The 15862-nt window shown below is 41.1% G+C and overlaps 1 protein-coding gene across 1 annotated transcript; it reads left to right on the top strand.

The window, feature by feature from the left end:
- The first annotated feature begins 12081 nt into the window (after positions 1-12081).
- On the top strand, positions 12082-14282 carry LOC120746522 (low affinity immunoglobulin gamma Fc region receptor II-like). Its single transcript, XM_040051951.1, has 5 exons — positions 12082-12512; positions 12693-12737; positions 12871-13131; positions 13210-13455; positions 13998-14282. Exons 1-5 carry the CDS (start codon positions 12482-12484, stop codon positions 14138-14140), a joined length of 726 nt encoding a protein of 241 aa, XP_039907885.1. The 5' UTR covers positions 12082-12481; the 3' UTR covers positions 14141-14282.
- The last annotated feature ends 1580 nt before the right edge of the window (positions 14283-15862 follow it).

Below are 15862 nucleotides of genomic sequence, written 5' to 3'. Positions count from 1 at the left end.
TTGGCTTCAAGGTCAAAGTCAGCGGACATGTTTCCTGAAAATCTTGTGAGCTAAATAACATGAGAAAGAAGCGATGTAGGCTTTTCAAATCCTTACCATAGGTACTAGGAGAGTGAAGGTTAGCACTGGGCACCGCCAATATATTCAATGTCTGTCAGCAGGATTAAGACTTGGAAAAACATTAAAAGGAAAAAAAAACACAATTTAATTTTTTATGGGTTACAGGTTGAGTCATGAAGTGATTTAAAAATTCCATTCAGTTCTTACATCACCTTTCAGACAGAAAGTTAACTGTTTCACTGCACCACAACAATTATTTGTACAAAACGGGGGAAACTGAAATAGTGAATTTGAAATTAATTTAGTGAATTTACACAATTTCCCTTTTTCTATAAGACAAATGAAAAAATGTGAATAAGGGACTTTAACTATGGCCATTAACCCTTTAAGACCTACCATAGAACCAAGTCCGCCAGAGCTTATATTATATTTTTACATGGTGTGGTGCCATTTTTGGGAGCATTTCGAGTTGCTATACATCAATACAACCATTATAGCCCAGATTTTAATAATATGTATTCATTAAGTGCATAGTAATTACATAAATTGCAAAAAAGTGCAATAAACTACAAAAAAATTGAAAATCGTTTTTGCTTTTTTAACATATATTTGTAGTTAGAGAAATTTAAGAGGCTTATCCCTCAAAACTGTAAATACAAAAAAGTTGCACAAAATAGTTTCCCACCACAGGAAATTTATTTTGAGTGTTTTCATAGTTTTATTTTTGAAATACACCAATTTTTATATACTGCAGGAAAAACGAAAATAAATATTATACTGCAAATTTGCAACAAAGCAGCATATGCATCAAAATAAACTATTTCCAGCAGTGCAATATGAGTCCTAAGCATCCCAGAAAAGACACAAAAAGTCATAAAGTCAAAGATAACTTTTAAAAAGACCAGTATAGGCCCTGAAGCCCTGATAGTAAAAAAGACTACATTTCCGCGAAAATGACGTCACTTCCGGTTTCGGGCAGGTAATGGTGGAAGACATGCAAAAGTTCACGCTGACGTCTATTCCAACGTAGGAAGTGTTACGAACAGCTGATCGGATCGGCAAAGCCGTTTCTGGAATATTATGTTTTTGTTGCTGCAAGTGCTTTTTATGCAGTTTTTGCAAAGCTATATGTGGAAGGAAACTGTGACCTAGGACAAGCTGATGGCATAAGATGTAAGTACAACTCCTCCGGTTTCATATGCAAAAAAAATTATTGCGCTAGCTTACGTGGTTACAGAGCTACTGGGATTTAAAAATAGTTACGCAAAACAGAGCGTTCCCGCTCCGATCGGCTCTAAAGGGTTAATGACCTTGTAGTACCATATCACCCTATTAGAGCACTTCGTTCTCGCTCTGCAGGCCTACTTGTTGTTCCTAGAGTATTTAAAAGTAGAATGGGAGGCAGAGCCTTCAGTTTTCAGGCCCCTCTTCTGTGGAACCAGCTTCCAGTTTGGATTCAGGAGACAGACACTATCTCTACTTTCAAGATTAGGCTTAAAACTTTCCTTTTTGCTAAAGCATATAGTTAGGGCTGGACCAGGTGACCCTGAATCCTCCCTTAGTTACATTGAAATAGGTGTAGGCTGCTGGGAGATTTCCCTGATGCATTGAGTGTTTCTTCTTCAATCACCTTTCTCACTCAGTATGTGTTAATAGATCTCTCTGCATTGAATCACACTTCTTATTAATCTTCCACAGCATGTCTTTTGTCTTTTTCTGCATGTGTGTTTCCGTGGTTCTGCACATTGAGAAAAAAAAAAAGTACAATAAAACTATCTGTCATGTACAGTGGTGAATTCAAGTAAGATATCTGTTTGGTTTCTAAACCATCTCTCAGTCTTTCTATTGCTATTGTTGGTTAGGCCTTTTTTTAAGACTGACAAACTATTTGCAGCATAACCAAAATCTCTAAGCTCTGTGAAAAGAGGCTGTATGTTTGTTTGAACACTGAAAGACCACCGAGATCATACACTTTGCTATAAGGAAGAATAAATCGATTATTAAAACATATTTATTACATGACTTATAGTCAATATCTGATGTAGTTTACATTGAAATTATTTTATTAAATTGTATTATTATGTTGCATTACTGAATATTGAATATATAGTTCAGTCTCTTAATGCAGCGGTCCCCAACATTTTTTGTGCCACGGACCGGTTTGTGCCCGACAATATTTTCACAGACCGGCCTTTAAGGTGTCGCGGATAAATACAACAAAATAAAACTAGTACCGGTACCGAAAAAAAGAAGATTTATTCATAACACACGTGAAAAGACCCAGGAAAACCGAGTTAACGAAAAAACGATAACAAAATCAGAATCAGAATCAGAATGGGTTTTATTGCCAAATGTTGAGCAGGTTTACAACATTAGGAAATTGCTGCGGTGCTTCAGTGCATACATGCTGTCATAAATTGCGCTTAAATAGACATGAAAAAATAAAAGTAAGAATAAGAATAAGAATAAAATAACGCTAAAAACCAATAAAAACCCTGAAAACCATACATTTCACACCCGAGTCTCACTTTTGCAGCCCGGGCCCGGGGGTTGGGGACCCCTGTCTTAATTAGGGATGGGTATCGAAAACCGGTTCTTGTTGAGAACCGGTTCCCACTGTTTCAATTCCTTGGAATTGTTTGCCATTTTTGCAAACGATTCCCTTATCGATTCCAGTCACCCCGAATGACGTCACCACGTTGCGGAGCGTCATTTACCTGGCAGGAAACACGGCGCCTAAGCAGCTCAAATGCTAAAAAGTTTGGTTATACTTTACGAGAACGGATGACAACAGGGCAACTTGCAATACTTGCAAAGTAGATATTTCATTTAAGGGAGGAAACACTACGAATATGCAAAAGCATTTGCTCACAAAACAACGCGATGACCTCAAATGAATGTCGTGTTTTCAATTCTGCTCCGGACTCGTGAATCTCAACCCAGCAGCAGCGGTAACGTTTGCACGTCCTCTCCCGTTAATGCGGCAGGTAAATAATCAACTAACAGTGCATATAATATTAGCGCGATCTGCCTTATTACAAAACCTGCCATCACTGTGCATTTAGGTGACCATGATGAGAGAGGCAGACAGAGTCTGGCTCAGATGCTGGCAGTTCTCGCTGCAGTCTACCGGTAGCGTCTCCTTTCAGGCCAGGATAGACGAATGTCACCGAGCAGTGACTAAGCTTATGGTAAAAGGCTTGCACCCATTTAGAATAGAATTAGAATAGAATTCAACTTTATTGTCATTGCACATGCACAGGTACAGGGCAACGAAATGCAGTTTGCATCCATCCAGAAGTGCTTTAGTGATATAGATATATTACAATATATATTAGCAATAATATAGATATGTGAGTATAATACAGAAATGGGTCTATTATGGTATGTTATAATGTACACGGTATGAAGTATGTTGTGAATATTCTATAACTATAAGTATGTACAGGCTGTAGTGAGTACAAGCTATGTACAGGATATGAACAGGATATAAATATGAAAAACTATACAGAATATGAAATAAATAACTTTACAGAATCTGAGATATACAGCTATACAGAAATGGGAACTATGCAAGTTGTAAACAGTTGTAGGATTAAAGATTATCGAATGTACAGAATGATTATTTACACAGAGCTATACAGTAGTGCAGTTAAGATAAGTGAGGGTGTAGATAGTTTCTACAGAGGCTATATAAAGTGCTAGTGGTTGTGAGTGGTGGTTCAGTCCATGTTATTATTGTGTGTTTGAGGGTACAGTTGTCCATTGTGGGTGTGTGTATGTTCAGTCCATGAGTTTAACGTGGGTCAGATGTCAGGAGGCAGAGTTCAGGAGTCTGACAGCTGTGGGGAAGAAGCTGTTCCGGTACCTGGTGGTCTTAGTCCGGAGGCTCCTGTGGTGCCTCCCAGAGGGCAGGAGGGTGAAGAGTCCATGTGATGGGTGACTGGGGTCTTTGATGATTTTCCCAGCCCTTTTCAGACACCGCTTCCTGTAGATGTCTTTTATGGCAGGAAGTGGTGCTCCGGCGATGCGCTGGGCAGTTTTCACGACCCTCTGCAACGCCTTCCGGTCCGAGGCAGAGCAGTTCCCGTACCAGACTGTTATACAGTTGGTCAGGATGCTCTCGATGGTGCAGCGATAGAAGTTCACCAGGATGTCTGAGGACAGGTGGTTCTTCCTCAGAGTCCTCAAGAAGAAGAGGCGCTGGTGAGCCTTCTTGACCAGCTTGGAGCAGTTGGTCGTCCAGGTGAGATCCTCGGAGATGTGGACTCCCAGGAACTTGAAGCTGCTCACACGCTCCACAGCCGTCCCCTTAATGTGGATGGGTGGATGTGGGTCAGCATTCCTCCTGTAGTCCACGATGAGCTCCTTGGTCTTCTCGGTGTTAAGCAGCAGGTTGTTTCTGTCGCACCACTCAGCCAGACGATCCACCTCCTCCCTGTAGGCGGCCTCATCGTTGTCACTGATGAGGCCAATCACCGTGGTGTCATCTGCAAACTTAATGATGGTGTTGGAACCATCAGCCGGTCTGCAGTCGTGGGTGAAGAGGGAGTAGAGGAAAGGGCTCATCACACAGCCTTGTGGTACACCGGTGTTCATTGTGATGGTAGATGAGCAGCGGTTATCCAGCCGGACATGTTGGGGGCGGTTGGTCAGGAAGTCCAGTAACCATTTGCAGATGAGGGAACTGATACCCAGGTCTGTCAGTTTCCTGATGAGTTGTGAGGGGTGGATTGTATTGAATGCTGAACTGAAGTCTATAAACAGCATTCTGGCGTAGGTGTTGTTGTTGTCCATGTGTGAGAGGACAGAGTGCATTGCGATGGAGACTGCATCCTCTGTGCTCCTGTTCTGGCGGTATGCGAATTGGTGGGGGTCCAGGGTGGGGGGGAGACAGGATTTGAAGTGTGCTAGGACCAGTCGCTCTAAGCACTTAGTGATGATGGGGGTGAGTGCTACTGGGCGGTAATCATTGAGGCAAGATGGGTTGGAGTTTTTGGGTATCGGGACGATGGAGGTGGATTTGAAGCAGGCCGGTACCACAGCGTGGGCCAAGGACAGATTGAATATGTCTGTGAGCACTCCTGCAAGCTCCCCAGAACACGCTCTGAGAACACGCCCGGGGATGCCATCAGGGCCTGCAGCCTTGTGGACATTGATCCTGCTCAGCACCGCTCCTACATCGGTGGGGGAGAGAGTCAGAGGTTGGTGGTCTGGCGTCATGTCTGCTTTGGTTGTGGTTGTGGGGTTCCCTCGCTCAAAACGAGCATAAAAGTTGTTGAGCTCGTTGAGGAAGGAGACATCAGAGGATGCGGGGGAGGGTTTGGTGGTCCTGTAGTCTGTGATGGTCTGGAGTCCTTGCCACATGCGTCGGGGGTTGGAGTTGGAGAAGTGTTCTTCTACCTTCTTTTTGTAATGGTGTTTGGCTTTTTTGATGCCCTTCTTTAGATTAGCCCTGGCTGTACTGTAGGCGTGTGCATCTCCTGACCTAAAGGCAGTGTTGCGGGCCTTCAGGAGGAGACGAACATCCCGGTTCATCCAAGGCTTCTGGTTGGGGTACATGGTGATCCGTTTCTGGGTGGTGACACTGTCTGTGGTTTTGGAGATGTAATCCAGTACAGATGAGGCGTACTGGTCCAGGTCTGTGTGGGTGAACATATTCCAGTCTGTGTTTTTAAATCTGTCCTGGAGCACTGCGTCTGTCCCCTCTGGCCACACTTTAATTGTCCTCACAGCAGGTTTCACACGTTGGATGAGTGGTGAATACCGAGGTGTGAGGAACAGGGAGAGATGGTCCGATTGTCCAATGTGGGGGAGGGGTGTGGCTTTGTAGGCTCCAGCCAGGTTGGAATACACATGGTCTAAAGTCTTGTCTCCTCTGGTGTGGCAGGAGACATGTTGGTGGAATCTGGGGAGGACTGTCTTTAAGTTGGTGTGGTTGAAGTCGCCAGCAACAATAAAAGCAGCCTCGGGGTGTTTATTCTGGTGTTTGTTAATGGCTGCAGAAAGTTCTTTCATGGCCAACCTAGCATTAGCGTCGGGGGGTATATACACGGCAGTGAGTATGATAGAGGTGAGTTCTCTGGGGAGATAATAAGGTCTGCATTTGACCATTAAAAATTCCGCATTAGGTGAGCAGTGACTCTCAGTAGTAGTGGAGTTCATGCACCAAGCATTGTTAATATAAATGCACAAACCTCCACCTCTGGTCTTGCCGGAGTCATCTGCTAGCCTGTCGGCTTGGTGTGTGTGGCGTCCTGCTAACTCGATAGCATTGTCCGGGCAGCTGTTGTTCAGCCATGTTTCGGTGAAAAACATGACATTTGAGTCCATAATCCGTCTGTTGTTAGTGATGGAGAGCCGTATCTCATCCATTTTGTTTGCCAGAGAACGGACATTGGCGAGAAAAATACTGGGTAAAGGCAGCCGGTGTGGTGTTAGCTTTAGCTTAGCCCGTAGCCCTCCGCGCCTACCTCGCCTTTGTTTACGATCTCGGCGCCGTCTGCGTGCACTTCCGCCCAGCCGGGGAGAGTGGGCAGCCTCCGGTGTTCTGGAGATCTCTGGGATGAGTCGGAGATCGGCGATAAAACTGTTGGAGTTGTGAGTCCAGATGTTCATGGAGTTCATGCACCAAGCATTGTTAATATAAATGCACAAACCTCCACCTCTGGTCTTGCCGGAGTCATCTGCTAGCCTGTCGGCTTGGTGTGTGTGGCGTCCTGCTAACTCGATAGCATTGTCCGGGCAGCTGTTGTTCAGCCATGTTTCGGTGAAAAACATGACATTTGAGTCCATAATCCGTCTGTTGTTAGTGATGGAGAGCCGTATCTCATCCATTTTGTTTGCCAGAGAACGGACATTGGCGAGAAAAATACTGGGTAAAGGCAGCCGGTGTGGTGTTAGCTTTAGCTTAGCCCGTAGCCCTCCGCGCCTACCTCGCCTTTGTTTACGATCTCGGCGCCGTCTGCGTGCACTTCCGCCCAGCCGGGGAGAGTGGGCAGCCTCCGGTGTTCTGGAGATCTCTGGGATGAGTCGGAGATCGGCGATAAAACTGTTGGAGTTGTGAGTCCAGATGTCCAGAAGCTCTTGTCTGCTGTAGGTCAGCAACGCACAGCAATTCTGGACGAATAATCCGGTTAAAAGTAGATAAAAAACCGCTAAATAGCAGATTCTGGAGAGACACTGAGCCTCGCGTTGTTCACGCGCCGCCATCTTTGCCACAGCAGATGATTTTCAGTAAGTGAATGTGTTTAATTGTAGGCAGGGACATTACTGGATATTCTTGTGTAATTGCTACAGAATAATTTATGTTATACTTTGTTATTGCTACAGAAGAATATTTATTTTATTATTTTACATTTACAATTTTTTTCCCCGGGGACCCTGTGACACCCCATTGAAGAGCCATAGGCTGGAACTCTTAAGATCTCACTGTTGGGTTTGTAAGGCCATGTTACTCCTAAATTTCTATCTTGTTCAAAGAGAAGATATAAACAAAGTTCTAAGCTAATCGACCTTAGTGTTCTCCTTTTTTAAAAAGAATCGATAAGAGAATCGATAAAGAATCGAATCGTTAAACAGAATCGAAAATGGAATCGGAATCGTGAAAATCTTATCAATACCCATCCCTAGTCTTAATGCACTTCCATGTACAATAAAGAGTCAGACAACAACACAACCTATTAACCCTTTAAGACCTACCATAGAACCAAGTCCACCAGAGCATATATTATATTTTTACCTGCTGTGGAGCCATTTTTGGGAGCATTTCAAGTTGCTATACATCAATACAACCATTATAGCCCAGATTTTAATAATATGTATTCATTAAGTGCATAGTAATTACATAAATTGCAAAAAAGTGCAATAAACTACAAAAAAATTGAAAATCGTTTTTGCTTTTTTAACATATATTTCTAGTTAGAGAAATTTAAGAGGCTTATCCCTCAAAACTGTAAATACAAAAAAGTTGCACAAAATAGTTTCCCACCACAGGAAATTTATTTTGAGTGTCTTCATAGTTTTATTTTTGAAATACACCAATTTTTATACACTGCAGGAAAAACGAAAATAAATATTATACTGCAAATTTGCAAAAAAGCAGCATATGCATCAAAATAAACTATTTCCAGCAGTGCAATATGAGTCCTAAGCATCCCAGAAACGACACAGAAAGTCATAAAGTCAAAGATAACTTTTAAAAAGACCAGTATAGGCCCTGAAGCCCTGATAGTAAAAAAGACTACATTTCCGCGAAAATGACGTCACTTCCGGTTTCGGGCAGGTAATGGCGGACATGCAAAAGTTCGCGCTGACGTCTATTCCAACGTAGGAAGTGTTATGAACAGCTGATCGGATCGGCAAAGCGTGTTTCTGGAATATTGTGTTTTTGTTCCTGCAAGCGCTTTTTATGCAGTTTTTGCAAAGCTTTATGTGGAAGGAAACCGTGACCTAGGACAAGCTGATGGCATAAGATGTAAGTACAACTCCTCCGGTTTCATATGCAAAAAAAATTTTTGCGCTAGCTTACGTGGTTGCAGAGCTACTGGGATTTAAAAATAGTTACGCAAAACAGAGCGTGCCCGCTCCGATCGGCTGTAAAGGGTTAAAACAAAGCTACAGTCAGCATGTGGCTGTAAAAATATCAGTTAAGAGGATTAAGACTGCATGTTAAAATTATAATTTTTCTTGAGTATACACTAATTCACCTTGACAGCATAATCAGTTATAGTATAGTACACCATGAGAAAGGGGAAGTATGAAAGTCAGAAATAAACAGAAACACCCAAAAGCACATGAACGTCTTCTGGACCCTTCCCAATTAAAAAAAAAAGAGGGACAAAATACACAAAATACGCAAGAGGGACAAAAGGACCCCCTGATGATCCTCTAATCGCCTGAGCCAAGGTGTGAAACTGGAATTCGCATGATAAGGTGGGGCCAGGTTTCACAATGAACACACCCGAAACTCTGGCTGATTGGGACCCACACCCAGTTTCACACCTTGGCTCAGGCGATTAGAGGATCATCAGGGGGTCCTTTTGTCCCTCTTGGGGGGTTACTCCCACTAGGTTTATATCTGGGACTCTCCACCATTTGACCTTAGAACTGAAGAAGCTTCTCGGATGAGAGGTGAAACGTCTTCAAGTAACTTAAAGAAGTCCAGACGCTTTTCTTTGCAAGTTCCTTTGACTACGATGACCTGGATGACTGACAACCTTCACAGACGTTTAAAGAGACACTACGAACATATTTACATCTAGGTTAATCGTTTCTGTGGCTTGCGCCTCGCAGTGAATCCTTTACATTTATCTTCATGTAGTTTTCTCTTTATTGTCCACTTGGATATCAGTACACCTCCTGGAGAGTGTTGTTCACTTGGTTCGCCCTTGAAAAGAGGTTTCTCTGCACCATGGAAATTATTCTGCGATTAAACCTACTGTGAGGTCTTTTTCTCTTATTAAGTTCACCAGTGCTTACTTCCTCAGGATGTACCTAACTGTAGATTTTGCCCCTCCTGATACTGTAGCATTTTTCGGATGGATTTTCTTTCTGTTTCACAGCTTAAGGATGACTTATTTCACCTGCATGGAGAGCTCCGCATATTTTCAGTTCACAGCCAAATCTTCCAAATGCAAGGACTACACCTCAAATCAACTCCAGGCCTTTCATCAGCTTAAAAGAAAATGACGTAATGAAGGAACTGTTCACACCTGCCCATGAAATAGCCTTTGAGTAAGCAGGTCGATTACTTTTGATCCCATTAAAAAGAGGGTGGCACATGTTAAGGAGCTGAAACTGCTAAACCCTTCATCCAGTTTGAATGGGGATATCATATTCAAATGAAAGCTGAGAGTCTACACATTATGTCTATGTCTATTATATAACTATGACTGGAATATGTTTAAGTGAACAGGTTAAAAAACAAAAAAACAACTTGTGTCCGTGTCAAAACATATATCCACTAGGGGTGCAACGATATTCGTATCGATATTGAACCGTTCGATACAGTGCTTTCGGTTCGGTACGCATATGTATCGAACAATACAATTTAAAAAAAAAATTTTTTTTTTTTTTTTTTTTTTTTTTTTTTTTTTTTTTTTTTTTATGTGTCCCGTTTGGATCTATAGCCATCAGAATTGTTGTCTTGAGGCCAAGAAAGATGCCAAGAGGATTTATTTTACCAAGTGGATAATCATATTGGTCCATTTGATTGACCTTTATTATAATTATGAATTTATTTTATTTTCAGTTGCAAACGGGACAGACATGACTGTGAGATAGGACAGGGGGAAAGAATGAAAGAAAGAGAGGGAGAGAAAGAAAGAAAACCAAAGGGGATAAAAAAAAAAAGAACAATACAAAATTTGTAATTTATTTTATCAACTTTCCTTCTGACGATGCTGTCTGTGTTGAGCGCTCAGTGAATCTGCATTTGACTACTCCGCCTAGGCTCGAGAGTGCAGCCTAGGCGGAGTAGTCGAACGCAGATTCACTGAGCACTCAACACAGACAGCATGGTCAGAAGGAAGAGCGCAGGGCAAGCTAGCAAGACAGAAGTTAAGCTCTCCTTGCAACATGGACCTCCCCCACCCTCATTCAGATCTGGCGTTTGGAATTATTTTGGTTTTCATGTGACGTATGACCCTGAAGGTAAGCGAGTCATGGACTAAAGTAAAACAGTATGTTGGATGTGCCATGCAATGCTCAATTACATGGGTGGGAGCTAGTGTGTTAGCGCAGTTAGCTCGTTAACGTGTTGGCCGTCTAGCCCCATGCACGGGGCGATCGGTGGTAGCTCGTTAACGGAGATTTGCCGTGTTGTGGCGTTAAGGTTATTTCAACGAGATTAACCTGAAAGCACTAGTGGGAACACAACGAATATGACTGCACATTTACGCCGACATCATCCTAGTGCAAAGACAAAAACAACAAGCACGCATGCTACAAACTTTAGCCGAGTCATTTAGACAGCTGTTAGCACATGATTCTCCTTATGGGGACCTGATATGTTTAATATGCTGCTGAGAATATAGCCCAGAAGAAGCGGATAGTATAGCTTTTATTTTGGAAAGAGACATTTCTCTGTAATAAACTCTCTTTTCCAAAGATGAGTGATTCCTCAATCAGATACAGGGCTCGCAATATCGCTAGCCCAACGTCCCGGGGCTATCTCTGCCCTGCCTGTCGGGCTATTGTAGGAAGGAAAAATATATGTCAATGCTTTTGCATTCTTTCAGAAATGTAGCTGGGTAATTATGTCATTGGGTGAGCCACTGTCAATATGTGACATATTGAAATCGTGTTTGAATTTGCGCTTGTTTTTTTGCTTTCACTTTGCAATCGCGCGAACTGTGTATAGAGAGCGACAGTACTGATCTGTGAGTGATGATAATTTGTGCACCAATTCCTCTGACATCGTCTTATTAATTGTTAGCTTACTATGCAAACATGACAAGTGAAATCTCCCGCAGCTTAAACATGTGAGAGGTTGATCGCGCAGAGAATCGCTGAGCTTATGTGAGTGTGTGTGTAAAAGCAGCAGGATATATTTTAGTTCTGCTGAGCCAAATAAGACAGGTCAGGGTGAAGAAGTGACAGCCAAAGAAAAGCTTACCACAAAACGGAGAAGTTATGACAAATCAGACTATAAGGCAAAAAGAAAGTGCAGCTTTATGGTTTCATGGACAAAAGAATTTCTGTGGCTGCAATATGATGAGCTAAATAACCAGGGCTGCACATAAGTGGTCCACAGGTGCGTATTCGCTGTCAAAATAAAAAACACGCACAAGGGTTAGGGTTAAATTTAAAAACTGTACTTTTGAGTTAAAATATATATTTATAATTTTAATAAATGACAAATTAAAAAGACATGAACATTTTTTTGTATCGAAAAAATATCGAACCGTGACACCAAAGTATCGAACCGAACCGAACCGTGAATTTTGTGTATCGTTGCACCCCTAATATCCACCTAAGTGTATATCGTCAGGGTTTCATAATAAGGGGTAAATCTGTGTAAAAATCATTATTTGAAATTAAAGTCCAGAATGTATTCTGCTATAAAGTTCTGGTTTACATTTGTATCTCTGTTTGATGTACTCACAGTCTCATACTTGCAAATCTTAGCTTCAGTTTAAAACAGGTTAATTCACTGATAAGTGCAAGCACCTTCATCATATACAATGAACCCATTAGCAGTGCAATTTTTTTCCAGTGTTCAGACAGTAGTGTCACTCTGGGTTTAGCGAAGCATTAGCTTGTTTTTTCCCTGCAGTGAGTGTGAACTGAAACACTGAGGCGTGACAACAACAGCAGTGTCTCTGCTTCTTTGAAAGCTATTTTTAAATGCTAAATATTGTTTCAGCAGCAGAAATGAGCCACACAGGAAGAGACTGTTGTTCACAATCTGCAAGACGTTATGGAGGTCAGAGCCCTCTGCATCAAACTCAGTGAGTACTTTTTTTCATTCCCGCATTAAAACTAAAATATAAGGAATCTGTTTAAGAAAGTAACATTGTTAAACTACTGCGTTGTTTTAAAAGTTTCATGTTGAGGAACCATAACAAACTGCCAAACAACAAATACATTTATCAGTAGGTTTACAAGTCTAGCCCTTTTTGTCTTTTCAGTAATGAGTGTGATGATCCCATTTTGTGCACATGATCAGAGAGTTGGTAAGTACTGGCTAGTTAAACTGATATTAACACATTTCAGTTATGTCAGTTTGAGATTTCTTATTTTACTCTGTGCTCCCACATTTCAGTTATTGAACAATAAAACTAATGTGAATCTTTTATTTTGTCTCAGATGCAGTTTTTCTTCGTGTTGTTCCAAACAGATCACAGTTCTTTGAATATGAGCCAGTAACTTTTTACTGTGAGGGCGTCTCTCATTATAATATTGTACATAAGTTGAAAGGGAATATGAAATCATGCAGCTACACTAATGAGAAAACAGCAACAGGATTGTCCTGCTCAATAAAAAATGTTTATACAGAAGACGCTGGAGAGTTCATATGTGAGACTGGAGGAGGGGAGAAAAGCAACATTATCAACATCACTGTTATTGGTAAGTTTCCATTTAGTAAGCAATATGTTGTCATAATCAAACACATCATTGAATAGATTTATACATGTTGGTTTTCAGCTGGTCCTGTGATCCTGGAGAGTCCTGCTGTTCCTGTGATGGAGGGAGAAGCTGTGACTCTGAGCTGCAGGAACAAGACAACTTCCTCCAACTTCACAGCTGATTTCTACAAAGATGGAATCCTCATCAGGAAGAGCTCCACAGGATACATGACCATCGGCAGAGTTTTAAATTCTCATGAAGGACGTTACAAATGCAGCATTTCAGGAGCTGGAGAGTCACCAGTGAGCTGGCTGAATGTCACAGGTGAGACACTGAGGAAATCAACACTTTCCCCCCTTTTTTAATGCCAGGAGTATTAAAGCTGCATCACTAAACACACTCTTTCATTGCAAAATAATTCACTATAGTTTTTCTCATTCACACAATTTTCTTTTCACATCAGATGCCAAAAACCACCAAAAACACCCCAATTCTGTCATGGATAGTAAACATCAAACAGGCTAACAACATGATTACACCCCCCTCTGACTTGTGGATTCAGTTAAGAAAATATATAAAATAACCAGAGTTAATATCGTAAAAAGAAGGAAAAGCTAAAAAAAAAAAAAAAAAAAGAAAGATCTAGAAACAACATTTTTATTCAAGTCCATAAACATATTTCTTTAGTTGGCCAATTGTTGGGCATTTTAACAGTTTGACAGTCTGTGGGGGCAATAGAGGAACTGCAGGTTCTGGCAATTGTTGAGGCCTTTGCCTGTATGAAATGTAGATATTAATGAATTAAGTAATTAACCAAGGTGAACACAGCTAATTAATTTTTATCATCTATGCTGGCAATCACACAGAAACTGAGACAGACCCCTCCTCAGAGCCTGGATGTCATATTTACCTCATCTTACGGACCGTGTTCACCATCATGATGGTGGCTCTTCTACTGCTGCTCGTGGGACTTCTTCACTGTGGGAAAATCAGAGCAACTAATTGTTAACCCAGATGTAAATGTAACTGTCATGATACTGGAAACTGTGCAACATGTCTGTGAAGGTTCTCAGTCATCCAGGTCATCGTAGTCTAAGGAGCTTGCAAAGAAAAGCGTCTGGACTTCTTTAAGTTACTTGAAGACGTTTCACTTCTCATCCGAGAAGCTTCTTCAGTTCTAAGGTCAAATGGCAGAGAGTCCCAGATATAAACCTAGTGGGAGTAACCCCCCACAGAGGGACAAAAGGACCCCCTGATGATCCTCTAAACGCCTGAGCCAAGGTGTGAAACTGGGTGTGGGACCCACAGCATATGTGTAGCACAAATAAACAATAGTTTTAAAAAATAGTCATTTTGGAAAAAATGCCTGTAAAATCCCACCATAATGCTGATAAACATCTCTGAAGTACCCACAACACTGCTTTTCTGTATAAAAGACTGTGACGTATTTGAAGGAAAAAAATATTGTAAATATCTGCAAACACCTGCAAATTCCACCACTTTCTATTGCATGTGTGGTTGTAGGTGACCTGCAACTTAATTGTATTGAAATATTTCTTTCAAACATCAAGTGTATTTTTTTATTATAATCTATTTCTTACATATTTCCTGTTGTGGTGAGCATGATATGTGTTGTAAATATTATTATTAAATAATCACAGACTGCAAAGCTATTCATCTCTTAAATTTCCTGCTATTTGTCTCCTGTAAAAAATCACTATCCGTAGGACAGTAAACGTTTGAAAAGAAGTAAACATGTGTAAAAATGTTCACTGCAAGTAAAAATTTAAGACTGCTCCATGCTCCGAAGTATTGGTTTGCATTTGTACCTCTGTTTCATGAACTCACATCACCACAAAAAGTTGTGTTGTTATTCTTGTCTTCAGTTTAAAATGAGTGTATTCACTGGTAACCACAAAGAGCTTCATTGCAGGTGTGTAGCTATATTCAGTTTTTTTTCTTTAGCTTTAATGTTCCTGTTGTATATCCTCCCTCTTCAGCATGTATTGAGCCCTTTTAAGGACATTTCTTATCACTGCTATGCAGATGATATTCAGTTATATATCTCCTTTAAGCCTCAAGATGTTTCCAAACTACAGATTTTCCATATATGGACTCCATTAGAGGTTGGATGACTTTCTTGAAGTCCTTGTTTGTGCTCCTAACTTTTTTTTTTTTTTTTTACCTAGGGCTATGGAAAAAACAGTTGCTACATTTGCTAAATCTTCTATCAGGAACCTTGGTGTAACGTCTGACTCAGCTCTGACTTTGGACCTTTGTGCTAAATCTCTGGTCCACTCCTGTTTTTATCACTTGAGAAATATTGCTAAGCTGAGTTCCATTGTATCAGCTGCATTGTATTGGAAATTGTCATACACGCATTTGTCTCATCTCGTCTGGATTATTGTAATTCTTTGTTTACTTGTTTATGTAAAACCTCTTTGCAGCATCTGCAAGTTGTTCAGAGCGCTGCAGCAAAGCTTCTGCCCAAGTCTTCTAAGTACTCCCATGCCTTATCACTCTGACATTCAGGGCCCTGCATGGAAACAGCACCAACATATATCAGTGATCTTTTACATCCTTACATCCCCAGCAGGATGTTAGATACATTTACATGCTATGACACATGAATGAACTTTATAGAGTTTGTGAGTTGTAATCACCCCAAAACTCTAAATAAAATCTGTACAAAATGACACTGCCAAAATGCAAAAGTGGAATTAACACTTTT

The sequence above is a fragment of the Simochromis diagramma genome, unplaced genomic scaffold, assembly GCF_900408965.1.
Source record: "Simochromis diagramma unplaced genomic scaffold, fSimDia1.1 OVJJ01000672.1, whole genome shotgun sequence".
Lineage (NCBI taxonomy): Eukaryota > Metazoa > Chordata > Actinopteri > Cichliformes > Cichlidae > Simochromis > Simochromis diagramma.
Note: the sequence above shows the minus strand (reverse complement) of the source record. Positions and strands in the feature narration are given on the sequence as shown.

Excerpts from the sequence above, each read along its gene's own strand:
- LOC120746522 (XM_040051951.1), top strand. The coding sequence starts at position 12,482 with ATGGAGGTCAGAGCCCTCTGCATCAAACTCA. Across the intron at positions 12,513-12,692 it reads AGCCCTCTGCATCAAACTCA|TAATGAGTGTGATGATCCCA; the intron begins GTGAGTACTTTT and ends TTGTCTTTTCAG. Across the intron at positions 12,738-12,870 it reads TGCACATGATCAGAGAGTTG|ATGCAGTTTTTCTTCGTGTT; the intron begins GTAAGTACTGGC and ends ATTTTGTCTCAG.